General features: G+C 38.8%; 1 protein-coding gene across 2 annotated transcripts in view; it reads right to left on the bottom strand.

Annotated features, from left to right (window-relative positions):
- Positions 1–3,537: 3,537 nt before the first annotated feature.
- Positions 3,538–26,984, bottom strand: part of cdh11 (cadherin 11, type 2, OB-cadherin (osteoblast)) — a 256,020-nt gene continuing 232,573 nt past the window's right edge. The window contains exons 8-13 of one of the 2 annotated variants that reach the window (XM_007259778.3): positions 20,441–20,694; positions 19,058–19,194; positions 17,361–17,482; positions 16,152–16,269; positions 6,811–7,062; positions 3,538–5,482 (exon numbers count right to left, since the gene is read on the bottom strand). In XM_007259778.3, coding sequence (XP_007259840.3) covers positions 4,986–5,482; positions 6,811–7,062; positions 16,152–16,269; positions 17,361–17,482; positions 19,058–19,194; positions 20,441–20,694 — 1,380 coding nt within the window. In that variant the 3' untranslated portion in view covers positions 3,538–4,985. The remainder of the gene's footprint in view (positions 5,483–6,810; positions 7,063–16,151; positions 16,270–17,360; positions 17,483–19,057; positions 19,195–20,440; positions 20,695–26,984) is intronic. The other variant, XM_049471152.1, reaches the window with a different exon arrangement.

Genomic DNA, 26,984 nt, shown 5'->3' with positions numbered 1-26,984 from the left:
ACAAACATGACGACAGCAGTTATGATTAAAGAAGCAGAATCAAATCAGACCTGTTTTATTGAGGAATCTCCTCCTGATCTCGATTTCTTGGAGTTTTTTTTTTTTCCCTGCACTGTAAATACCAATAAGTTCAGGAATACAATCAAGAGGTAGATGGATGATCACAAGCCATCAAACCAGCAAACTGAACTGCTTGAATTTTTGCACCAGGAGTAAAGCAGCATAAAGTTATCCAAAAGCAGTGTGTAAGACTGGTGGAGGAGAACATGATGCCAAGATGCATAAAAACTGTGATTAAAAACCAGGGGTACTACACCAAATATTAATTTCTGAACTCTTAAAACTTATTTTCTTCTTTCATTATTTGAGGTTTTAAAGATCTGCATCTTTTTTGTTATTTCAGTCGTTTCTCATTTTCAATTTCATTTTCTGTAGTTTAAAATATGAAACAACAATGTTCATTTCACTCAAACATAAACCTATAAATAGCAAAACCAGATAAACTGATTCAGAAACTGAAGTGGTCTCTTATTTTTTTAGCTGTATATATTGAAATTAGGATTTTTCTGAACTTATATATTTAATTAACAAAATGTTTTTTTTTTTTTTCTCAAATACTATATACTTCATTGGTTTTATATATGTACAGGGGTTGAACAATGAAACTGAAACAGCTGTCATTTTATTGTGGGAGGTTTCATGGCTAAATTGGAGCAGCCTGGTGGCCAAACTTCATTAATTGCACATTATTGCACCAGTAAGAGCAGAATGTGAAGGTTCAATTAGCAGGGTAAGAGCACAGTTCTGCTCTAAATATTGCAATGCACACAATAACATTATGAGTGACACACCAGAGTTCAAAAGAGGACAGATTGTCGGTGCATGTCTTGCTGGTGCGTCTGTGACCAAGACAGCAAGTCTTTGTGATGTATCAAGAGCCACGGTATCCAGGGTAATGTCAGCATACCACCAAGAAGAATCAGCCACATCCAACAGGATTAACTGTGGACGCTGTAAGAGGAAGCTGTCTGAAAGGGATGTTTTTCAGGTGCTAACCTGGATTGTATCCAAAAAACATAAAACCACGGCTGATCAAATCACGGCAATCAACTCTCCTGTTTCCACCGGAACTGTCCGTCGCCACAATAAATTATTGTGGTCTAAAACCAATGTCCAACACCTGTATATTATATATATTTTTATTTTGTTTTGTTTTTTTCCACAATGTAGGCTTCAGTTGTTCCTCATGAAGCCTCACTCTGGCCATCACAGCAAGACAGATGGACCCGTCCATCTCAGGGACCGACAACCTCGAGCCTTTTCCACTGTTTACAACAAAAACCTCCGCTGGGGAACCGGTGGGTAACTTCATTGAGGTGCACCAGAGTTCAATCCCACCCACAAGAAGCTCGGAGCTGTTGTTTTTTTAACAAAGTGCACATTGACCTTTCAACATGCGGCGTCCCTCAGAGAGAGTCAATGCACTTCTTACCGGTGACGGACAAAGAACAGACCTACCACTGACCGAGCGCTGAAAGCAGCGGAGGTGTATGTGCGGGTACATGTGTGTGTGTGTGTGTGTGTGTGTGTAGACCACTGGGCACTGCAGATCCACAGCTTCAGCTTCTGAACACTTCCTTTCGTTTTACTAACCAGCAAGAGTTTTTTTTGTCCATTTTCTGATTGATATTACAATTAAATTATATGAATTTCTGGTAACACTTTCTACGAATGTCATCTCTATTAGACTTATTTATAACCACATTCATGACATATTATAATGCATTCATAAGGCATTATAAGGCCTTACACTCATTAAGCATTATGACTTGTGATCATAATACATTATAAGCTGTGCTTATAATATGTATGTTAAAATAGTATATGTCTATGGTTAATAATCTAGTCCCACAATGGTCTGTCACTTTACTTGGAGTGCAAAGAGCTGTTATAATACATTATAATTGACTGTAATTAATATTATATTCAAGACAAGAATAGTTTATGAGTGGTTAAAAATATGTTTATAGGATTATTTAGGGTGTGATTAATTCTTTTAGTCATGATACAAGTGTACAAGCTGGGATTAAGTTTTTTGGTAATGACGCATAACATGTTATAAACACAGCTATTAATGCATTATAATCACAGTTTATGTTGCATAATAAACATGGCTATGATTAATTATATTTTTTATAAATATGTATAGCCTTGTTCATAATGCTTTATGAATGCATCATAATGTGCTATAAGTATGTTTATAATAAGCACTACATAAAAAAAAAAGTTTTAGTCACACTTAAAAATAAGAATCTGTAATAACTGTGTAGTTACATGGTAATAACAGTGTAACTACAGCAGAATTACACTACATTGTTACAGGTTAATCATCACTATACAGGTTTACATACAACTGTATGACTATCCTATGAATGTCTCTATTAGACTCTATAAACACCATTTCACAGCATGGGTACCATTTGCTTGTTGTAATTCTTCCTTATTAAACTTACTCAATTATTATTTTTTTCTTTTTTCAACTCTGAACTCTTTAACTATTCAAAACATTTACTGGTCAATCTCAGGCAGCTTTATTTAATGTTTAAAAGGTTTCTAAAGCCAAAGATGGTTCCAAAAATATGTGACATTGAAAAAACAAGTTTAAAAGCAAGACCACTAATTCTGTTCAAGAAATGGTTCACTGTACGTTTAGATAGTGGATATTTATGACTAAAAAAATCACTCCTGTTACTGGAACTCACTCCTGTTACATTTTATGTTTTGAGTAACAGGAATGAAAGTTACAGGAATGAGTTTTTAGCATAGAATTAGCAAAAATATGAAAAATAGCTAAATGGCGGCTATGCTAATAGCATGAGGACACATGAGCACATTCTAGTGATTTTTTCCAAAATTTTCCAAATATGTTGAGATTGAGCTCATCAGTTACCTTTACAATAAGATCAAATATACAAAAAAACAAACAAACAAACAAAAAAAACAAATGAGGGAACTTAATTTCTCAATTTTGGCCTTTCTGTGGTCTGTGGAACCAGCTGATGTCACTTCCTGTTGTAGATGTGACTTCCTGTTGTAGAATGTTCCAGATGATTCAGATGGTCAGGGTAATGTGTTACGATAACAGGAGTGAGTGAAACCCAGAGACATAACAACTAAAATGTGTATTTAAACTTAAATATTATGGATCTATTATGAAAAAAACACACACATACACTGGCAGGCTATTAGCTAATATAAATCGCTGCTTCTGCAATTAAAAAATAGTGTCCATTGAAATCATGATTTCAATAAAAAAATGATTAATCGTTCAGCCCTAGAATTCAGTTAACTAATTAGACACTAATTAGACACTAATTACACATTGATAACATTGCATACAACAATCAGTCACCCCTAGTAGTGATACAAGGGACACTAACACAGCCCAATGAACTGAATATTTTCAGCAGAATAATGCTCACTCGAGAAATCGAGAAATTTCCACGCACTCATAGACTCACAGATTTATCACCACCATTATTTTATAAAAAGAGCATTTATTTCAAAGTTTTCCGCTTCGTAGATTGAAGCACATAATAAAGCAACAGTACAATGTTCATAAAATATAAGTGTGATGCTGTAACAGTTTCTTACATGTTGAAATACTGATATTCGTATGTATACTAAAATAAGAACTTTCAAAATTGTACAAATAGTTACCATAAAATTGACATAGAAATTAGCTGTTTCTCACTGCGACAGGACAGATTGCTATTTTTCTCACAGGGGAGAATAATAATAATAATATACGCCGTTAAAGAAAAGGAAGAAATGAAGAGACTGAAAAAATAATAATGATAATCATAATAATAATAATAATAATAGTAATCATAAAAAAACAAAATTTAACATGAACCAATAGGCGCAAGTTTGATCCTCAAGAGACATATCTGCACATTTGTTCTGTACATACGTTATATGGACTTTAGCTTGCTTTAGGATATAGTTTTCAAGTTACAAAAAGAAAATGCACTGCGCTGCAAGAGTGTCCGTGAATTTAAGGCGTTTTTTTTGAGCTCACGTGTCTTTCTCTGTGATTGTTCGCCGGTGGCGTCGGCCCGAAGAAGTTAGCGGGGGAAGTTTGTTTGTTGGCTTTTGTCTGTCTGTTTGTTTGTTTGTTTGTTTGTCTGTTTGTTCTATTGTTTGTATTTTGTCTGCCTTTGTTAGATCCAACTTCAGGGTCTTTTTATTTAAAAAAAAAGAAGAACAAAAAAATGAAATGAAAATCAAATAAAAGAACGAGAGGAAGAAGAACTAGACGATGATGTTTTGTCCTGTTTGGGCAGATCCTCCGATGGCCAGTAGGAGGCGCTACAGAAGAGACAAGACAGAAGTCTGAGTTTGCTGACATTGTTTCTTTTTTTTTTTTTTTTCTTGTGTTTTTTTTTTCTTCGTTTATAATAAGGCAACTGTTTTTTCTCCGTTGTGAGCTCATTCACAGTATCAGCATTTCCACGTCTTTCTGTGACCCACCTTACGAACAAGGAAAGTGAAATACATTGCGTTTCTTTTTTGTTCTTAAATGACATCGCCGCACATTTCTTTGAACTTCCGTACATCCCGCAGAGGTGTCTCTTTTTTATTCACGTTTTCCTTTTATCATTGTTTTTCTTATTTCTTTCTTTTTAAATTTTTTGATTTTGTACCCATTCCTATCTCTTTCAACTTCCGATCTTCGGATCTTCCAATCGTACCCTACAAGAAATGATCTTCTACCGTTTCTGCAGTATACCGATGCGTATACTCGTAACAAGCGAACGAAACAACCTAAAAAAGTTTACTATAAATAGTAAATGAACTCGTTGAATACTTATAGTAAACTTCACACAGTACACATAGTTAGTGGAAGTGATGGGAGCAAGGTGTAAGAAGAATCGACAAAGGAAAACCCTCGAAAAAGAACCAAAAAAACCCAAAAGTGGTCGTTAGGAGTTGTCGTCGGCCGAGTCTTTGGTGCCGTAAAGGTCGGCAAGTCTTTTGAAGCGCGGTCCCCAGCTCTGGAGGTAGTCGTAGTCCAGGTCCGAATCTGTAGTCACCGATTCCAGAGAGCTGAGGGAACCCGCAATGGAGCCTCTGCCTTCGTAGCCATAGACCTGAATGGAGTCGTACGGTGGGGCGGTCGGGTCGTTGTCCGCGTCAGAAATCCTGGTTTTGATGAAATCGTCCACGTCCACGCTGTTCGCCACCGGCCTCATTCCAGGCCTCAGGGAGCACTGCAGCTCTGGTTTGATGTCCTTGCGTGGCAGGAAGCCATTGGCGCCGTCCGGGTTCTGCAGAGTGGCGATGTCGAACGCTTCGGTGTCCTCCTCGCCACCGCCCTCGTCGTCGTAGGTGATGATGTTTTCGCGGATGTCCTCCTCCTCAAACACAATCAGGGGCTCCTTCTTCTGCCGCCGGAGAGCCACGAAGAGCACCACGATCGCTGTGAATCGTCACAAAGAGTAACAGAAAGAGTTAGTGTTCTGGTGGAGCAGAAGCTTCAGAAGACTTATCACTACTTCTTATGGTCAAGTCAAGTTCAAGCTGACGATTCATTTGGTATTCAAGCAATAACCATCAAGAACAACTTGGGTAACCAACTGAGGCGCCCAATCCTGGTCTTATAGATCTTCTGGATCTTCCAAATCTCAATTGTACAAGGTAGTAGAATTTACAGCCAAGAGGTGCCCATGACTTAACCACCAGTGTAAACTTTATTGCTGACTACAGAAACCATTGTAGCTCCTTGTACCATTGTAGCTCAACCATATTGGTGGTCAATTAGAGACTTGTATAGCTTGTCTATTGATGAAGTTAATTACTGGTAGATGCTCTCACTGACCACTGACTTAATGTTCATTTGGGTTTAGTATTCCAATGGTTTATACAGGTATAGAAATTACAGGTAGACACTAACATTAACCACTGACTTTATGTTTTTTAGGGGTTATTTATTCTAATGTTACATAGAGTTAATTGCAGGTAGACACTAACACTAACTAATGGTTTTATGCTTATTGGGAATTATTAAGTATAATGTTATATAGCATTAATTACAGGTACAGACACTCTCACTGACCACTGACTTTATGTTTTTAGGGGGTTATTTATTCTAATGTTACATAGAGTTAATTGCAGGTAGACACTAACACTAACCAATGGCTCGTTTTTGCTTATTGGGAATTATTTAGTATAATGTTATATAGCATTAATTACAGGTACAGACACTCTCACTGACTTTTTGTTTATTTATGTTTATGTTTAGTATTCTAATGTTATATAGATTTCATTACAGGTAGACACTAACACTAACCAATGGCTTGTTTATGCTTATTGGGATTTATTTAGTGTAATGTTGTATAGCATTAATTACAGGTACAGGCACTCACACTGACTTTATGTTTTTTGGGGTTTATTTTAATGTTATATAGAGTTCATTACAGGTAGGCACTCTCACTGACTATAGCTTGTCTATTGAAGGAAAGTTTATTTTAGCCATCCTTGATACCAGAAGTCATCAAATCTGGATCATTGGTTTTAGTTTTAAATCCAAGACTTTGTAATCATTGGTAGGTCCAAAAGATAAAAATGGATTTAAGGTCCAGAACTGAATATTTAATGTGGTATTTCTTGTAGTAAAAAAATGATAGAACTGTCTCAGCTTCACATACATCTGTGCACCATAAAGGTGAATCTATAGGCAGAAGACATGCACAATTTTATGCTATTACTACTTTATTACTATATTATGACTGTTGCAGGTGGTCTTACCCAGCAGAATGACGATGCAGGCGAGGATGGCTATCAGAGCCCCGGTGCTGAGTCCAGCCGGCAGGACAAGATGCTCCACGTTGCAGGACAGGAAAGTTCCTTTACTGTCGCAGCTACAGAGCCGGATCAGCAGGGTGTTGGTGCTGCTCATGGGGGGGATTCCATTATCATTGATCTCTATGGGGAGCTCGTAGATGTCCTGCACCACCCTGCTGAAACCCCGCCGGATCACCATGATGTTGGCTGTGCTGTCTGAATGCATATAAAATACAAGGTTTCACACAATGATTATGTAATTATAGATACTAAGATAAGTAATCATAACTGAAAGATATTTGTCAATACACCCAAAGTGTAATAAACAGTTACTCTTCAGGACCAAAGACAAAAATACAGATATTTAGATAATGTATATATTTTCATTTGAAGAGGAAGGGTTCAGTTTATATATATATATATATATATATATATATATATATATATATATATATATATATATATATATATCAGTAACAGTATCTGTGCATGTGACTTGATGTTTTTTTTTTGGGTTTATTCAGACTCATGTTATATATAGTAAGTGTCTACAGGTAGACAATCTCACTGATTTATCACTGACTTTATGATTACTTGGGTTTATTCCAATATAAAATACAATAGAGGTAATTACAGACACTCTCACTGACCACTGACTTCATGTTTTTGGGGGGTTTAGCATTCTAATGTTATATAGAACTTATTACAGGTAGACACGTTGGGTTTATTTAATATGATGTTATGTATGGAGTTAACGCACTGACCTCTAACGTAGTGTATTTGCATCCATTCTAATGTTATATAGAGTTAATTACAGGTAGACACTCTCACTGATTGATCACTGACTTTATGTTTATTTAGGTTTATTTATTAGAAAGTTACATAGACTTTATTACAAGTAGACACTCTCACTGACTGAACACCGACTTTACGTTTATTTAGATTTATTTATTCTAATGTTATATAGAGTTAATTTAAGGTAGTCACTTTCACTGATTAATCAATGACTTTATGTTTACTTGGGTTTATTCCAATGTGAAATACAGTAGAGTTATTTACAGGTAGTCACTCTCACTGACCACTGACTTTACGTTTATTTGGGTTAATTTATCCTAATGTTATATATAAATAGTTATTTACAGGTAGACACTCTCACTGACCACTGACTTTATGCTTATTTGGGTTTAGTGTTCTAATGCTATATACAGTAGAGATATTTACAGGTAGACGATCTCAGTGACCTTTGCGCTTTTTAAATGTTTTATAAAGTTATTTACCAGTAAACACTCCACTGAACATGAAATATAGACTACCTGTAGTGTGTATATATATATATATATATATATATATATATATATATATATATATATATATATATATATATATATTATATTCTGTCATCAGAAGGCAGCGCTCTGAATAGAAAAGTTGATAATCTCACGTAGTAATATCAAAAATATATATGGACTATTTCTATGGCTCTGTTCATCAGGAAATGCCCACACAGTGTAAAGGGCAGGTGCCATTTTTAAAGGTTATGGAGTTATGAGATTATAACAGTGGTGAGTACAATAAGGTGAGTATTAAATTCGTGTTTAATACAGCGGACATTTATCTGCTGCTGGAAGTGTAATCGGAGCAGCGGCGGAGGTGGAGGTGGAGGTGGCTGTATTGGCTTTGGCGGAGGCCGGGGATGGGCTGGCTCGATGCCAGGACACACACACACACACACTTCCCTGGGCACAAGGTCACCATTGGAGCAGAGATGGAGCGAGTTCATTTAGAGGCCCCGTGGCTTCTGTAATTTTCCCTCTCCAAGGCACCCTCTGTCTCTTGGCCTCGACGGCTCCGTAACGCAAAGTGCTCTAATGACACGCCTACAGCTCTTATACGGCGTGACACCCGGGGAAGGCTCCGGCGGCCTCACCTCATCGTATAATGCTATATCATATTCTGTCTGCAAGATTACTGCGAGGACAGTCACATCTGAACTGTGGATGGCTCCTCTGGGGCTCCTGCTGTTATACACTGCTCACCGAGCCACTTTTAGCCACTCGGAGTAGTAAACACCGCAGCCGAGTGACAGCGGACGGGTAGGCCGTGCTCCGTGCACAGTTTATGTACGTTAGGCACTTTCTTTGGGCAATTTATAGGAAAAAACCTATGAAAAAGAACTGTGCTTTTACTGTGCTGTATAATGGAAACACGTTCCAAATAATGCATGGAAGCACTGTTCCTAATAAATCGGCCAGTGATTGGAAACATGAGACAAAGTAAATGTTCCTAATAAAGTGGCAAATGATTTGAAGCACAAGATAATGTAGGCAGGTGTTCCTAATAAAATGGCCAATATAAAGAAATACAGAGTGCTAGGTGTTTCTAATAAAGTGGCAAATGATTTGAAGCGGAAGTTATGTTGGCAGGTATTTCTAATAAAGTGGCCACCAGTGAATAGAAGCACAAGGAAATGTAGGTGGGTGTTCCTAATAATTTGGCCAGTGAATAAAAGTATAAACTAGGTGGTCCTCATAAAACGGCCAGTGTAAAGAAGTACAGAGTGGTAGGTGTTTCTAATAAAGTGGCCACCAGTGAGTGGAAGCACAAGAAAAAGTAGGTGTTTATAATAAAGTGGCCATCAGTGAATAGAAACACAAGGTACGGAAGGTGGTCCTAATAAAAGGGCCAATGTATAGAAGTACAGAATGGTAGGTGTTTCTAATAATTTGGCCAGTGAGTGGAAGCACAAGTTATGGTAGGTATTCCTAGTACAAGAAAAAGTAGGTGTTTATAATAAAGTGGCCACCAGTGAGTGGAAGCACAGGACAAAGTAGGTGTTTCCATAAAAGAGGTCACCACTTTGGAAGCACATAGTATGTAGGTGGAAAGTGAGTGTAATCCCATACTATGTTGTAGATGTTTCTAATAAAGTGGTCAGTGAGTGGTATAAGATGGTAAGGGTACACATACACAGGTGTTTCTAATAAAGTGGCCTGTGAGTGGAAGCACAATGTATGTAAGTGGAAAGTAAGCGTAATCAGATAATACATTGTGGGAGTTTCTAATAAAGTGTGCAGTGAGTGAAAGCACAAGACAATGTAGGTGTTTCTAATAAAGTGGCAACCAGTGAGTAAAAGTAAAAAGTAAGTTGCCAGGTGTTTCTGGGGCCACAGATAGCAGGCCTCTGTTAATGTGTTATCTATCACCGCACTTGTAAACATGTGTTGTTTTCAACGTATTTTGAGTGTAATTGATCTGATAGGGGGTGAATATGATGGTGTATAATCTGTGTATGGTTTTTCATTAAGTCGTGGAGATAAGGCGATGGTGGCAGTCCGTGCCAGGCAGGCCATAATGGCGCGAGAGATAAACGAGTGGGCGAGAACTCTTCACATCTGTATCCGAGTGAAAGGCTGCTCTGGCCGATGATAAAGCCAGTCAATCTGAGCAGCCTAATCGGAGCGGCTCACACTGCTGCTGGCTTCAGAACCGACCCACTAAAAAAACACATGCTCATTTCCCTTCTCATTAAAACACATCAAACAGAAGATACACACCCTCTCTCTCTTTCTCTCTCTCTCTCTCTCTCTCTCTTTTTCTCTGTGTCTGTCTGTCCTTCCATGTTGGGCGTCCTCTAGCCTGGATACAAGATGAGATATGAATGGGCGTAGAGGTATTCATGGTCCATATGGCATCATTAAGATGTTCCGTTTACCCACAAATGTTGCCACAGCTGGGCCTGTAGATCCTGCTCTACCCTCATGGAGAGTACCGAAGCTGACGTTCCAGTTAATCCCATAAATTCTCAATTTGGGAAAAAAATGGGGTGAATGAGCAAGTTGGAAGCCTTGCTATAACACCCCATATGGCTGAACTGTTGGAGTCCCTCGTTTCACTACTAGGGGTAACCAAATTTTGAACAATTTCGAAAGCTCCTCAGTTCAGATCATCACACCAGCAGTTGAGACAGTGGGTCGCTCCATAGCAAAGGAAGGATGGAAGCACTCGCAACATAGCCTTTATAGTCAAACACGATTGTTTTCAGATCCCAAATAGAAACTGGATTTGTCACTAAAGACGATAAAGATGCATTGTCTAGATGGTATAAGCAATTCGTAGAATGACCTGTCGATTAACATCAAAGTGTGTCAATTGGAAAAATAAGGTCTAAGACTGCATCTTAGAACCATGTCTATCAGTTAATGATCTCTCACCATGAGGTACAGTGCACTAAGTAGTCTCAAAAGAGAGCCTTTTTATTGCATAAGAGGGGAAGCATTTTCATGGCCTTGGATGCCATGTCTTATTTTTCCAGACATCTGGAAAGAAAGCACAAGAAGAGTAAGTGGAAACTAGCGAGCTAGCTAACATACTAATGTTACTGGGGAGATAATTAACCTGCAATGAGATAACTAATGTTAGTGACTAGCTAGCTAACCTTAGCGACAAGCTAGGTAATCTTTTGATGAGCTAGTTGATACAATGTTATCAGGTAAAGAGAACTAAAGCTAGTGACAAGTTTGCTAAACTTAGTGATGAGCTAGCTAACATACAAATGTTACCAGGGAGATAACCAACATTAGCGACAAGCTAGCTAAACTAGGTAATAAACGACCTAACTTTAGCAATGAACTAGGCAATATACTAAAGTTACCAGGCAGAAAACTAACGTTAGAGATGAGCTAGCTATCCTTAGCGATGAGCTAGCTAACACACTACAGTTACTGGGTAGAACACTAATGTTAGAGATGAGCTAGCTAACCTTAGCAATGAGCTAGCTAACACAATAATGTTTCCAGGAAGAGAACCAAAGCTAGCAACGAGCTTGGTTTTGGTCTTGACACAGCTGTAGTGCTCTTGATGCTTTAGGCATTAGTCACTGAGTTTATATGCTCCCTCTTTCTTTATCTCTCTCTCTCTCTCTCTCCCTCTCTCTCCCTCTCTAATAGCCAGCCAGTGATAATAGGGATGTGCTGACTGGCTCTGTCACTGAGCTCTAATAGATACAGGGTCATTTCACACTCGCTAATGATGCACTAATGACACGGCTAAGAGTCTAACTGTTGATTCTCTGTATATGATGTTGAAACATCATGTTAATTGCACAATTACTGTATCTCTCATTATAGTGTGTTTGTGGAAAGATGGCCTATATATATATATATATATATATATATATATATATATATATATATATATATATATATATATATATATATATATATATAATCCTACTGCTATAAACATCTGTAGAGGATGCCTACAGGTCAGTGTCATCCAAAAAACACTGATATTAAAGAAAAAAGTCAGGTTTGAAACCAGACTCTTCTGACTCTACAAGTATTACGTATTATAAATCACTTTTTTAAATTATACTTTACATTATGACTCAATGATATTAGTAGCCACATTAATATTGAGCTTTTACATGACTTATTTTTAACCTGTAGGTAGTTTTAACACCCATAAAACATTCTTTTGACAATTTGAAACCTACGTATGAATTGAAGGTGTGCAAATTAAGAGAAGTCTAAGTCTAAGAGAGCTGCTGCTGCCAAGTGCCCATCCCACTCCAGCAGGGTTTTATAAAACCATTCTAACCCCTTTTTCTACCCTCCCCTCTCTGTTCTCTCTCTCTATCTTTATATCTTTCTGTGCTGAGACGCCTGGCCGGCCGGTCTTCTTGGATGTGTCCGTCTGTGGTTCCAGCTTTCAGGAATCAGCCCTGTCCTTCTACTCATCTGAATTATTACACAACCCTTCTAACTTCTGCTTTTTGTTTCTCTTCCTTTCCTTTCTGTTTTCTCTATCTATCTCTTTTACATGTATGGAGATGCCCTGTTCCTGATGTTCCCAGCCTGGCTCTCCACTGCCCGCTGTGTTGTTCTCCGGCTCTGCAACCCTGCACTGATTACCATTAACACACTCAGTATCTGTTTCTGTATTAGCCATAGCTCTATAGTTTGTGCCCATCACATTCTTATATTCATAAATTAGTACCTGTTATATTAGCCATAGTTCACATTAATTCTCTGTTCTGTACTGTTTTGTTCTGTTATTTGTTTGTTATTTGTTTGTACTGAGCGGGTCAACCCGAGTAGGATGGGTTCCTCGGACTGAGTCTTGGTTCCTTCCAAGGTTTCTTCCTCTTAAAGGGAGTTTTTCCTTGCCACTGTGTCACCATAAAATTGGCATCTCTGTGGTGCTGCTCATAAGAGGCGTGGACCTGTTTTTCCTGTAAAGCAGCTTTGTGACAACCTTTGTTGTAAAAAGCGCTATATAAATAAAATTGAATTGAATTGAATTAAGAGAGTCTATTTAATATTTTTTTTAGTACCAGAATATCTAACCTTTAATAAAATGGAAACATCAAAACAATACCATTAGTAAGAATTTAAGAACACTGAAAAAATTGGAAATGAGAGTTGTATAAATATAATGTCATTTTTTTAGGGACATCACAAGAATGATTTTAAGGCTTTCAGGTGGTCTTTTTCTACAGAGATTAATGTGTTGTTATTTTTTAATATTTATTATAATATATATACATATATTTTTTTTTACTTTTTCTCAGCAGTCTACTCAGGCCTGTCCATCTTCTATTACACCTGTGTTTCCCTTTGTATCCCACTAGGGTTGTATTTATATTGGGACAGAGCCCAGCCTTAAAGTACATTCAATTTAATATATTGCTTACTTTGTATTTATTGCACGGTAATGTATTTAATCACAGTTCTTTCTTTATTGCAATATCTGTACATTGTATTTGAGAAACAGTAAAGGGGATTGTTTCATGATGCACTCGTTTACAAATTAACGATTAAAGGAAGTCTCTAAACCCACAAGTCATTAAATTCGCTGAGCTGGGTTTAACCACCCAACTTACAAACACTATAAAACTGATTTTGAACATTTTTTAAACTCTTTTAAACTCCCCTTATAACTCTTTCCATCTGAGCTCCGCTCAGTGTACCATGTCGCCCCTTAGCCCCACGGCCAGAGCTTTCCCTCTCAGTGCCAGCACGGCTTGGCACGACCGGAGCTCCTCGCGCCTGCCCGCCCTGGCCCGGGCACAGCGGGCACCAGGCTGGGCCTCTGGGTTCAGGGCACAGCCAGGCTCTGAGCCCCTACAGCAGCTGGGGAGGAGAATCTCCGCCACGTTGCCAGGGAAAGTGGGTGAGAAACAACGCTCATCATCATGCTAGCATTGCCTGGACCATGAACCCACCGGCTCTGACGTGATTAGAGTGAAATATGAGTGAATTTTGGTGAATTAACCACAGAAAAGAGACTTTCGACTATATGAGGATGATGGGGGCATTTTCAAATTAATATAGCATCTGTCGGACTGGGAAAACTGGTCCACAACAGTGCAAATAGGATGAAACAGGAAAATAAATATTGCATTTTGGAATAAACAAGGTTTATAATGTTGATACGATCTATAAACTCATTTTTAAAACCGTTCTACAATGCTATATAATGTTAATTTGATCCCTACACTCATTCTGACGGACTGTAATACACCACAGGAAGCCTAGGGGGCACTCTACAATGCATTATAATGTTCCTATAATCCAATTACTCATTCTGACAAAGTGTAATACACTACAGGAAGCGTAGGGGACGCTCTACAATGCTCTAAAATGTTCGTAAGATCCACACGCTCATTCTGACAAACTGTAATACACTACAGGAAGCATAGGGGACACTCTACAATGCTCTATAATGTCCATAAGATCCACACACTCATTCTGACAAACTGTAGTACACTACAGGAAGCATAGGGGACACTCTACAATGCTCTATAATGTCCATAAGATCCACACACTCATTCTGACAAACTGTAGTACACTACAGGAAGCATAGGGGGCACTCTACAATCCCTATAATGTCCATAAGATCCCCACACTCATTCTGACAAACTGTAATACACTACAGGAAGCATAGGGAATTACTTTATGATGCTATATATTGTTTTTATGATCCACTTACTTATTCTGACAAAGTGTAATACACCACAAGAAGTGTAGAGGGTGCTCTAGTATGTTATATAATATTCATATGATCCACACACTCATTCTGACAGACGGTAATACACTATAGAAAGCATAGGGGGTGCTCTATTATGTTAAATAATGTTCATATGATCCTCACACTGATTCTGACAGACTGTAATACACTATAGAAACAATAGGGGGCACCCTATGATGCTTTATAATGTTTATAAGATCCACACACTCATTCTTACAGAGTATGGGGTGTTTTATGATGCTCTGTATTGTTTTTATAATCCACTTGCTCATTTTGACAAACTGTAATACACTGCAGAAACCATAGGGGGCACTCTATGATGCTATATATTGTTTACATAATACACATGTTTATTCTGACAGACTGTAATACACTACAGGAACCATAGGGGGCACTCTACAATGCTATATAATGTCCGTAAGATCCACACACTCATTCTGACAAACTGTAGTATCCTTCAGGAAGCATAGGGGGCACTCTACAATGCTCTATAATGTCCGTAAGATCCACACACTCATTCTGACAAACTGTAGTATCCTTCAGGAAGCATAGGGGGCACTCTACAATGCTCTATAATGTCCGTAAGGTCCACACACTCATTCTGACAAACTGTAATACACTACAGGAAGCGTAGGGGGCACTCTATAATGCTCTGTAATGTTTATAAGATCAGAGAAGGCTATATAGAGGAAGCTATGTAATGTTTTATATTCTATTGTCCAAAATCATTAAAACACACATTCTGACAGACTGTAATACAATACAGGAAGAATAGGGGGCGCTCTATAATGCTATATATTGTTTATATGATCCACATGTTCATTCTGACTGAGTGTAATACACTATAAGAACCATATGGGGTGCTCTATAATGCTCTATAATGCTCTTTAATGTTCAAAATCATCCACTTGCTCATTCTGACAGATTGCAATACACTACAGGAAGTATGTTGTCCATGTGTTTTTATATAAAACTCTATATAACTTATAACTAGAATCTACAGAATAAAAATAAAATCAGTGGTTAGGGAACGTTTCTACCTGTAATTAGCTTTATACAACATTAGAATAAACCTGAATAAGCATTACGTCATTGGTCTGAATGTGCATTTTTTTTTTTTTTTTTTTTTTTCTTGGAGAAAAGCCAGTCAGAAATCTAATCTGGAATTAAAGGCCTTGTTTCACGGCCACCATGCTGAGGTATTAACCTTACCTGTCGAAGGCAAGGCTGTGTGTGTGTGTGTGTGTGTGTGTGTGTGTGTGTGCTGCACTCACCTCTGTTGTCCTTCAGAGAGAAGTTGAGGTTGTTTGCCACCTTGGGGGCGAGGCTGAAGTGGAAGTGCTGGCGGTGTGCCATTTCATCCTTATCCACAGCGCTCACCGTCTTTATAATCTGAGGAAGTGATCGGGTTATATCAGGTCAGCACATCATGTTTAATGGGCTTATAGTGCATATTTTACTTGTATTGCTTTAATCAGGTGCATTTATGGTGTTTTTGTGGTTTATGAACCCAATAAAGATATACCTATCAAATCTCTCTTAATCCCTTATGATTAAAAAGGCATAACCTGAAGGGAAATACTGGTTTGTTTAACAAAAAAAAAAAAAAAAAAATATATATATATATATATATATATATATATATATATATATATATATATATATATATATATATATATATTATTAAGTTGCATTCAGTGTTTTAGCCCCTTTGGTCCAATTATTGGTCCAACCATATTCAGTGGTTTTATTGTTATCTGAATAAAATCATTTTTTTTGCAACCCTCTCCTATTCTCGTAACTGTGCCCACAAGTAAATGTGCCCTATTCTGATTGGCTATTTCTATAACTTCAGCGTGAACAGGTGACTTAAATTAATGGAACATTTAAGAGAATGCATTAATTATCTGCTTTTTAACTGTTTCTAGACTACAATTTTAACTCTAAATATATATATATATGCTCCATAATTTTTACACATGCTTATGGCTATTATCACTGTGAAATAGAGTTTATAACAGCATGTAAATACTTTACTACTTATTATGGATGATTGATTATACAGCTCTGGAGAAAAAACAAATAAGAGAGCACTTAAAAATGATGAGTTTCTTTGATTTTGCCAAATGGAAAACTTCTGGAATATAATCAAGAGGAAGATGGATGATCACAAGCCATCAAACCAAACTGAACTGCTTGAATTTTTGCACCAGGAGTAAAGCAGCATAAAGTTATCCAAAAGCAGTGTGTAAGACTGGTGGAGGAGAACATGATGCCAAGATGCATGAAAAAAAACTGTGATTAAAAACCAGGGTTATTACACCAAATATTGATTTCTGAACTCTTAAAACTTTACGAATATGAACTTGTTTTTTTTTTCCATTATTTGAGTTCTGAAAGCTCTGCATCCTTAAAATGTTGTCTCTGATTGGGCTAAAAGCTTGTGTGTTTATACTCGGGGAAGGGTGTAATTGTAAGCTTACTGTGCCGGGGGAGACGTTTTCACACATGAACACTTCTTCCTGAGTGGCGAATTCGGGGGCGTTGTCGTTCACGTCCTTGACTTTGATGTTGACGCGAACCTTCGCATCCTGGTGATGTCCGCCTGCAAGGAAAACAGAGAGAAATCAAAGAAGAGCTGTAAATAATGCTGAAAAACATATAGAAAAAAATACATTGATAGTTTATGCTTTCTTTATTCAGTTTTTCACCTAAACACACTGTTGAGAACATCTGTAACAGTGAGGTTACATGCAGTAGTGTTGATTGAAAGTTAAAATTAGAGAAGACACAGAGGAATTGCTTGCTTTTAACAATTAGAAATAATTATCTGTAGTAAATATCAATGTAAATCATAATTCAAACAAAGTAGATGATATAACTGTATATCATGTTTGTGTTATAACTCTATATTTTTATTTAGTTTCTTTTTAACCCCAATACAGACACACTTGTTAATGTTTTAATAACAGATTATTAAAACAGGACTCAATTTTGGGGGCCTATGGTTTGACTGTATTATTGGTTTTTCACTGGCATCATTGATTTAGGCATAATTGGTAGCCAACCTAATCTTAATTTCTAAAAACAGTAACTTTACAGAGGAAGAAAAAAAATAAGAATTTATGTCAGTGTAAAACAATGTTATTGCAAATCGAATCATTTCCATTGGTCCATTTATCATGCATTTCATGAAAATATTGAAAAAATAAATAGAATTCCATTTTTCCAGTGTCTAAAGATAAATTAATATGTCTACACAGTGGTCAATCATGACAAAAACAATAAAAATAAAAATGAAAACTACATTATGTTGGTCAACATTAGAATTTAGCTGGTTACTCAGCTAAATTACCAGTATTAGGTTTGTTCTTGCTTGGATGACCAACTTTTTTCCAATACGTTGACCAACCATCAAAGGCTAGGAAAGCATAAACCATCTGAAACCAGTGGATTTTTCAACAAACACAATCCGTCTCAATTTTTCCAATTCATTAGACATTAAAAGATCTGCAACTGGATCCAGTTTGGATCCATTTTTTTTAGGTTTTACACAAACCTCAAAATGCCCCATTGAAAACAGCCGTAAGAGCCAAACTGAAGCTAACCCTGGAAACTCAACTCAGAAGCAGTAATAGAAAGCCCCCATGTGGTCTTTTTTTGTGCACTCAATACAAGCCTCGCTATCTTGTATCAGAAATTATCAAGGCAGCGGAACGCAGTGATATCATGTTTCCAGACAAAAGCGCAATTCATATTACAAAAGAGGCCATTTGATGCACGGAAGCTCAAGACATGAATTTTAGATGCATCAAATTATCAGAGGATGGAGAGAAAAAGGAGGCACTTCTGACAGACTCGCAGAAAATCAGACCGAAATCAGAAAAATCAGAAAATGCGAGGCTGGATGCAGCCGAGCCGCTCCCTGCAGAGCGCCGGGGAGAGTAAATATAGGGCTTTTTCTGAGGCGAGCAGCATTCCCAGCTCTGAACCGAAGGGATGATTTGCAGAGGCAATCTGCGGCCGGCTTCCCTGAAGTCAGGCTCCGGCCCGGCGACGCCTTGACCGCGCGAGAGCGGGCGGAGCGAGGGATTGGTTGGTTTTGGGAGGGAAAGAATGAGAAGAACTCCAAGCTACTCTGTCATTAAGAAAACCCTGGAGAACAAAGAGAAAGCCCTACCAATCTCTGTAGCGCTGACGGAGATGTTGTGCCAAGCCTGGCTTTCGCGGTCCAGTTGCCTTGTGGTCTTTATCATGCCGTCCTCGGGGCTGATGGTGAAGAATTCCTCCAAGTCTGTGTAGCGAGGGATTAAATATCTAGCAGAGAAAGAACGAGAGCAGAAAAGCAATGATTTCAGCCAGGAAGCAAATGTACACACTCCAGATATGTTTGGTTAATTTTAGCTGTTAGTTATAATACATGGACAAAAGTACTGTTAGACAGATTCTAATTTAATGTGTATTGTGAAATCAAGTGTATTAAAAAAAAAACAATACACTGTTGTTTCTGTTTTGTTTGAGAAGAAACTGTAACTACTGGTGGTTTAGATGGTCTACTAGTATGATCAACTAGACCAAGCTTAACTCATATGACCAAGCATGACCCAGCTAGTCAACCAATACGATCAACTGTAGACCAGCATGATTAAAAAGACCAGTGGGTCAACCAGCTTGACTTGACTGGTCTTTTTGTTGATGCCAGTCTATGAGTTTGGTATTTTTGGCCATATTGTTTGACCAGTTTGGTTTTGGTCTTGTTGCTCAGACTGGATGACCGGTTGTTCTTGGTCTGCTTTCTTAGACTTTTTGACCAGCTTGGTCTTGACCTTGTTATTAGACTGGTGGACCAGTTCGTTCTTGGTCTGGTCTCTTGGACTGGTTGACCAGTTAGGTCTTGGTCTTTTGTGTGTAAGACTGGTTGACCAGCTTGGCCTGGGACTTGTTAATCAAACTGGTTGATCAGCTTGATTTTGGCCTGGTTTGTCAAACTGGTTCACCAGCTTGATCTTGGTCTTGTTGCTCAGACTAGTTGACCAGCTTGATATTGGTCTTGTTGCTAAGAGTGGTTGACCAGCTTGATTTTGGTATTGCTGGTCAGGCTGGTCTACAATTGATCTTATTGGTTGACTAGCTTGGTCATGCCATCTTGCAGGTCAACAAACTTGGTCATGTATGCCATGTTGGTTGTCCAGCTTGGTCATACTTAGTCATACACATCTAGCTTGGTCAAGTTTAGACCACCAGTAGCGATAGCTATTGGTTTTACTGGTGGACTTCTGGTGGTTATACCAGCTCGGTCATGGTTGGGTTGACCAGAGTTACCTAGCTGTCTTTCTACTTTTGACTTTGGAACATTGCTATGAGAATCTGCTTGTGTTCTGTGACAGAAATACACATTAGGGATGTCAGGATGCTGGATGGGATGGGGTGGGATCACCGTTTTAAGACCACTGCTCCATATAGTCAATCTAGTCAATCTACATTACAGGAACTGAATGCTTTCAATTTAAAAAAAAATGTTGTCCAAACACATTTGCACAGTTGAATAGTGAAAGTGTGCTACCTGATGGGGTTGTTAGCGATGTCCGTGTCTCTGGCATGAACCCGTCCCACCAGCGTCCCTCCAGGAGCGTTCTCCTCCACCTCAAAGTTGTAACTGGGCGCCATGAAGGTGGGGGGCTCGTCCGCATCCTCCACCGAGATCTTCACGATGGTGGTGTCTTTAAACGGCCCCCAGCTGAGGAACCGGGGGTCGATGTGTGAATTAGTGGCCTCCACCTTCAGCGTGTACGAGCGCTTGGTCTCGAAGTCCACGGGCTGCGGATAAAACACAGAGTCACAGAACATTCCGGTCAGTCCGATCCGCCCTCTGATGCGATCAATCACCGCAGCGTGCTGATGTAATTACTGATGGATTATTGTTTATGTGTAAAAACGTGTCAAACATGTCAATGAGTCCGAACCCAGCCGCCGCTGAATTACAGGCTCATAGGATATGAACTGTAAATAGCGCTCGGCTCATGAATAAAAAGATTAGCAATTAATCAATGCTGAGTACAGTTATTCACACACACACACACACACACTGCACAGTAATACAGAATCAGAAACTCGCTGTTCAGCAGGAGTTTGATAGAGGGCGCTGTTGTAAAAGTAATCCTGAAGCTGAAGGAATATCAGTACATTAAACAGAACTCAAGGGAGAATGAAGGGTACAGATGGAGGACTAAAGGAAAAGAAAAAAGGAGGAGGGGAATGACAACAAAAAGAAGAAAATAACTGTGACAAAAAAGAAGAAAGAGAAATAGAGGGATGAGAAAAAAAATGAGGTGCAGAGAGAAGGAGAAAAACAAGCAGTAAAAAAAAACAGGGAGAGAAGAAGCAGAACATGAACCAAAAGAAAATGAGAAAAATAAAAGGAGGAGAAGGATGACAACAAAAAAGAATGATGAGAATAAGAAGAGTGTAGAGAAGATAGAGGAAAAAAAAGAAAGGGATGAGAAGGAAAATGAGAACGAGAGGAAAGAGAAAAGGACATATAAGGAGAAGAAGGAGAAGGATGGAAATAATAAGATGAAAGAGGAAAAGGAGTACAAGGCATGGAAGAATACAGATTATGAGCATGAATGAAGAAGAAGAAGAAGAAGAAGAAGAAGAAGAAGAAGAAGAAGAAGAAGAAGAAGAAGAAGAAGAAGAAGAAGAAGAAGAAAGAAAAAAATGTTGGGAAGATCAGGGAGGAGATTTAGAAGTAGAAATGGATAAACGAAAATGACAAAGAAAGAATGAAAATAGGAAAAACAATAATAAGGTGGAGGAAAGAAGAATAAGTAAAGAGGGAAAGATAACAAAGAAGATAGGATGAGAAGGAAGAAAATCATGAAAAAAAGGAAAATGAAGAACAAAGAATAACACAAGCGAGAAAATGAGGAAAACACAAGATACATAAGGAAGATGAGTACGAAAACCAACAGAGAAAAGAAGGAGAAGAAAAAGGGGACAGGAGATGGATGACAATATATATACAAGCCCAGTGAAAAAAGGGGAAAACCAAGATAAAGAAAAGAAGAAAAAAAAAGGAAATAGAAGAAGAAGATGATGATGATGATGATGATGATGATGATGATAATGATGATAATGATGACTTGAAAGCAGACCAAACATCTTTAAAGGACCTAAAACCTCACAAAAAGTAAAACTGGAACACACGTCAGAACATCCAGAATAAACTCTATAAACCCCATATAGCTCCTTCTTTTTTCTTTTTCTTTTTTTTTTTTTTAGGACCAAATTCACCTGGACCTCCTAAAACATTTGACTCACCTCTTCAGAACCTTTTAAGACTGAGAGCAGGACACTATTCTCAGCTTCTGATTCAGATCTTTCAGGACGTATCTAATTGTCCTGAGACTATTTACACTGACATTCCAAACCTCATGAGACAAAAGTAAATTGTAAACTGATTGTTGCCCACATCTGTATAGGTTGTGAGGTGCTATCTTGTGAGTGGGGTTAAGCATCAACACATCAAACATACTTGGCCAATAAATCTGAGGCCATTTTCACATCTAAGAGTCCAAACCAAGGTAGATGCGTTTGTTACATTGTAACTAAATGGTTATTTTTACTACGCCCAGTTATCGTCACCTACGTGGGCGGGGTCTCGCTATACTTTACACTGATTGGTCTCCAGGTGTTGCGCCAAATTCTGTCCTCCAGAAACCCCTGCAGCCGTGGATTCACAGCTTCCTGATTAAACTCTCACATCTCCATCACAAATTACCATGTGTGAATTACACTCAAAGGAAGAAAACACCCCCCAACACACACACACACGCACACACACACACACACACACACACACACACACACATACACGCACACCTTTCTTATTTTCATTTCTTTTCTGTCGGATCTGCCTAATGAAGCCATCAGAACTGAAAACAGCCCTGACCCATTTTTTCCCTCCAACAGGTCCAAACAACACACAGCTCTCTCTTTACCTATACCTCTCTATATCACTCTCTCTCTACCTCTCTCTTTCTCTCTCTCTCTCTCTCTCTCTCTCTCTCTATCTCTTTCTCTCTCTCTCTCTACATCTCTCTATTAACCTTTCTCTACCTCTCTCTTTCTCTCTACTTCTCTCTCTATACATCTCTCTCTCTATCTCTCCATACCTCTATCTCTACCTCTCTCTCTACCTCTCTCTCTCTACCTCTACCTCTCTCTCTCTCTCTCTCTCTCTTTACTCCCTTCCCTCTTCCTCTCTCTCTATAACTCTTTATATCTCTCTCTAGCTCTCTCTACCTCTTTCTCTCTCTCTAGCTCTCTCTCTACCTCTCTCTCTATCTACCTCTCTCTCTTTACTCCCTTCTCTCTACCCCTCTCTCTTTACCTCTGTCTACATCTCTCTCTTTAACTATTATTTAACTTTATCTCTATCTCTATTTCTCTACCTCACTCTCTACCTCCCTCTTTCTCTCTCTACCTGTCTCTCTTTCTACCTCTCTCTCTATATATCCTTCTACCTCTTTTTCTATATCTCTCTCTCCATCTCTCTCCACCTCTTTCTACCTCTCTCTCTCTCTCTCTCCATCTCCCTACCTCTCTCTCTACCTCTATCTCTACCTTTCTCTTTATATCACTCGCTACCTTATCTCTACCTCTCTCTCTACCTCTCTGTCTACCTCAATCCACCCCTTATACATTCTTTTCTACCTCTATCTACCTCTCTCTCTCATTCTCTCTCTGTTCTCCCCTCTCTCTACCTCTCTCACTCTTTACCTCTATCTCTCCTTACCTCATTCAATGTGCTTTTCTCTTCCACCCTCTTTCTGCCTCTTTACCTCTCCTTAGCTCTTTCTCTCTATACCCCTCTACCCCTCTCTCTTTACCTCCTTACCTCTTTCTTTCTTTCTTTCTTTCTTTCTCTTTAACTCCTTCTATCTATTTCTCACTTTGTACCTCTCTTTTTCACTCTGTTCCTCTTTTAAGCTCTTTAACACTTTTACATTGCACTGTCTATCTTTTTTCTCCAGTGCTTACACTGTCATTTATCTTCTTTTTCTTTCTCTCTTTCCCAATCTCTAGTCTCCTTTCCTCTTTCTTTTCTGCTCTATCTCATTCTCTCTCCCTCTCTCTCTCTCTCTTTCTGTGCTATCCTTTATTTTGGCAGTTAATAACTTGGGGCTGCAGCTAATCAGCAGCAGATAATATTCACAATAAGGCCGGGCTCTCCTTAATATTCCGGACGCGCGGTCCGGCCGCAGTTGAAACAGAATGGTTGATTAAAACCCGGCGATTCCGTCAGTAATTCCGACTTTAATTTTCGGCATGCTTTGAAGAGCAAAAGGTGATGATTTCCCGAGAGGTGCATCAGCCAGGCGGAGTGTTATTGAGTGAAGCGGCAGCGCGTCACTCTGATTGTTTGGCGGCGAAAGAGGAATGCCATTGTCTGAAAGTATATAAATAAATAAATAAATAAATACACTGGCCTCTTCTTTCTAACAACCAGAGAACACAGCTCTTTACATACACAATGCACTAGTATGTATTGTCTTCATGGTCTTCTGAACTCAACGCGTGTACAACAGCCAGCCTAAGAGTTTCCTAACTGAGACGAAAAACACACCAGCCAATCAGAAAAGAGCTCACATTTTAGGTAGTGTACCTCTTAGTGAGAGATTGTTGAATGCTAAAAAATCCTATATGACCCATTTGAAGACATGTTGTCCAGTTGACATACTTTAAAAGGGGCCACATCAATGGACTTAAAGGTTGGTTGGAATCCAGGTTCTGTTTGGGATCCGGTGAAGGTAAAAGTAGAGTATTTAGGCCTTGTGGTGAGAGCTTCAATCTTGCCTTCATACTTTGTGCACTGGTGATAGTGGTGATCCAGGGATCCATTGCATACGACAGTCAGTCACCCCTAGTAATGATATGTGGCACTAGGGACACTAACTTTACACTAACAGCTCATTGAGACGTGTCATCTCTCATGGCAAGGCTTTCAATTAGAATTATTTTCAGCAACTAGTTGACTACAAGTTGAGTTGAGGGAAACTCTTTGGCAGTGTAGTACAGTACAAGGCCAAAAGTTTGGACACACCTTCTCTTTTTCAATGTGTTTTCTTTATTTCCACGACTATTTACATTGTAGATTCTCACTGAAGCATCAAAACTATGAATGAACACATGTGGAGTTTTATGTACTTAACAAAAAATGAGCTGAACCTCCACAGTCACCGGACCTGAACCCAATCCAGATGGTTTGGGGTGAGCTGGTGCTTCTTCACAGAGTGAAGAAGGCAAAGGAGCAACAAGTGCTAATAAACACCTCTGGGAACTCATTCTTTCAAGACTGTTGGAAAACTTTTCATTTCAGGTGGCCACCTCTTGAAGCACATTGACAGAATGATGCCAAGAGTGTGCAAAGCAGTAATCAGAGCAAAGGGTGGCTATTTTGAAGAAACTAGAATATATATATATATATATATAATTTTTTTTTTAGTTATTTCACCTTTTTTTTGTTAAGGTACATATTGTAACTCCACGTGTTCGTTCATAGTTTTGATGCCTAAGTGAGAATCTACAATGTAAATGGTCATGAGAATGAAGAAAACGCATTAAAAAAGAGAAGGTGTGTCCAAACTTATGGACTCCAGATTTTTGAACTCCAGAAATTTGCTGTGTACAGATACCACTTCTACCATACCCTAACCCACACAGCCTTACATGTATGATATGGGTAATTTAGAGCCAGTACATGCACTTTTGTGTACTGTGTGTTTTTCCAGAGCCTTGGGCTCCTCAGGGCCCTCAGACATTCAGACTAGCATATGAAGGTCAGCAGGGGGCAGTATCTGGCCCGTCTTTAGGCCTGCGAGGCACTGGGACGTTCCCGGGTCCAGAAGTGTCGGCGCTGGCCAACCTGAGTTGGTGTGTAACTGGCTGCATAATCCTCTGCCCTACAGCCGGGCGCTGAGAGCGCCATGAAAGTCAAAACTCATCCCAGACATAATGATACAGCCGAGCCGAGTCCCCGCAATCACCCAGCGGAACCGCCAGAAAATCTCTATAAGGACCCCGCTGAGCAGCTCTCGCTCGCATGCTCTCTCTCTCTCTCTCTCTCTCTCTCTCTCTCTCTCTCTCTCTCTCTCTTTATCTCTCTCTTTTTCTCTCTCTCTCGCATTGTATCAATTTCTCTAATACTCTATCTAGGTCTCTCTCTCTCTCTCTCTCTCTCTATTCATTGGCTCTGTATCGTTCTACCATTGTCTCCTGCTCTCCTCTTTCATTTCCCTCTCTCTCTCTCTCTCTTTTCTCTGTTTCTCTCGTACAAACACACAAACACATTCTGTAAACAAGCAAACAAACACAACAGTCCAAGAGTGACACAGGCTGAGCTATACAAACAACGTAACACACACACACACACACACACACACATAGACACGGAGAGAAAAAAACGCTCAATATTATTCACCTTTCACAGACAAACACAGTATTTACAGACCCTCTATCTCTGTGTGCTGAAGGTGAAGGTAATACACTGAGAGTCATGAGTCTCGTGCCTGTGTGTATAAGTGTGTGTGTGTATAAGCATGTTTGTGTGTGTGTGTGTGTGTGTGTGTTTTTGAGAGAGAGAAAACAGGTAAAATAAATAAATAAATAAATGTAAATAAATAACTATTTAATTCTTCTGCAAAGACCTACATTACTCTAGATTGCTGTAGGTACAGGGACATTCATTTCTTGGCATTTGGGGGCCACAAGTAAATTCAATTTTGCCATTTATCCAATGAAAATGATGACTTAGCACTTAGTCTTTTTTACTTGACTTCCTCTTCCTCTCTTTTCTTTCTTTTCTGGCTTCCTAAAAAAGTGTAACTATCACTTCATGATTGCTGAATATTTATATTTTGCCGGCTGCAGGAATGACGAACCTGGCTGACTAGCTATTGTCAGCAACTAGTGGGAGGAGCCACTTTGATGGGGGCTGTGTTGTTGTACTTTCCTATACTGACCATCACAGAATTTAAAGGGATGCTCACACAGTTTGTCATATCAGTCCATTCATAACCAGTCGTCTGGGGTTGGCCAGCTAAGGC

Source organism: Astyanax mexicanus, chromosome 23, assembly GCF_023375975.1.
Source record: "Astyanax mexicanus isolate ESR-SI-001 chromosome 23, AstMex3_surface, whole genome shotgun sequence".
Classification (NCBI taxonomy): Eukaryota; Metazoa; Chordata; class Actinopteri; order Characiformes; family Acestrorhamphidae; genus Astyanax; species Astyanax mexicanus.
The sequence above is the reverse complement of the archived record's forward strand: the minus strand, read 5'-3'. Positions and strand labels throughout refer to the sequence as shown.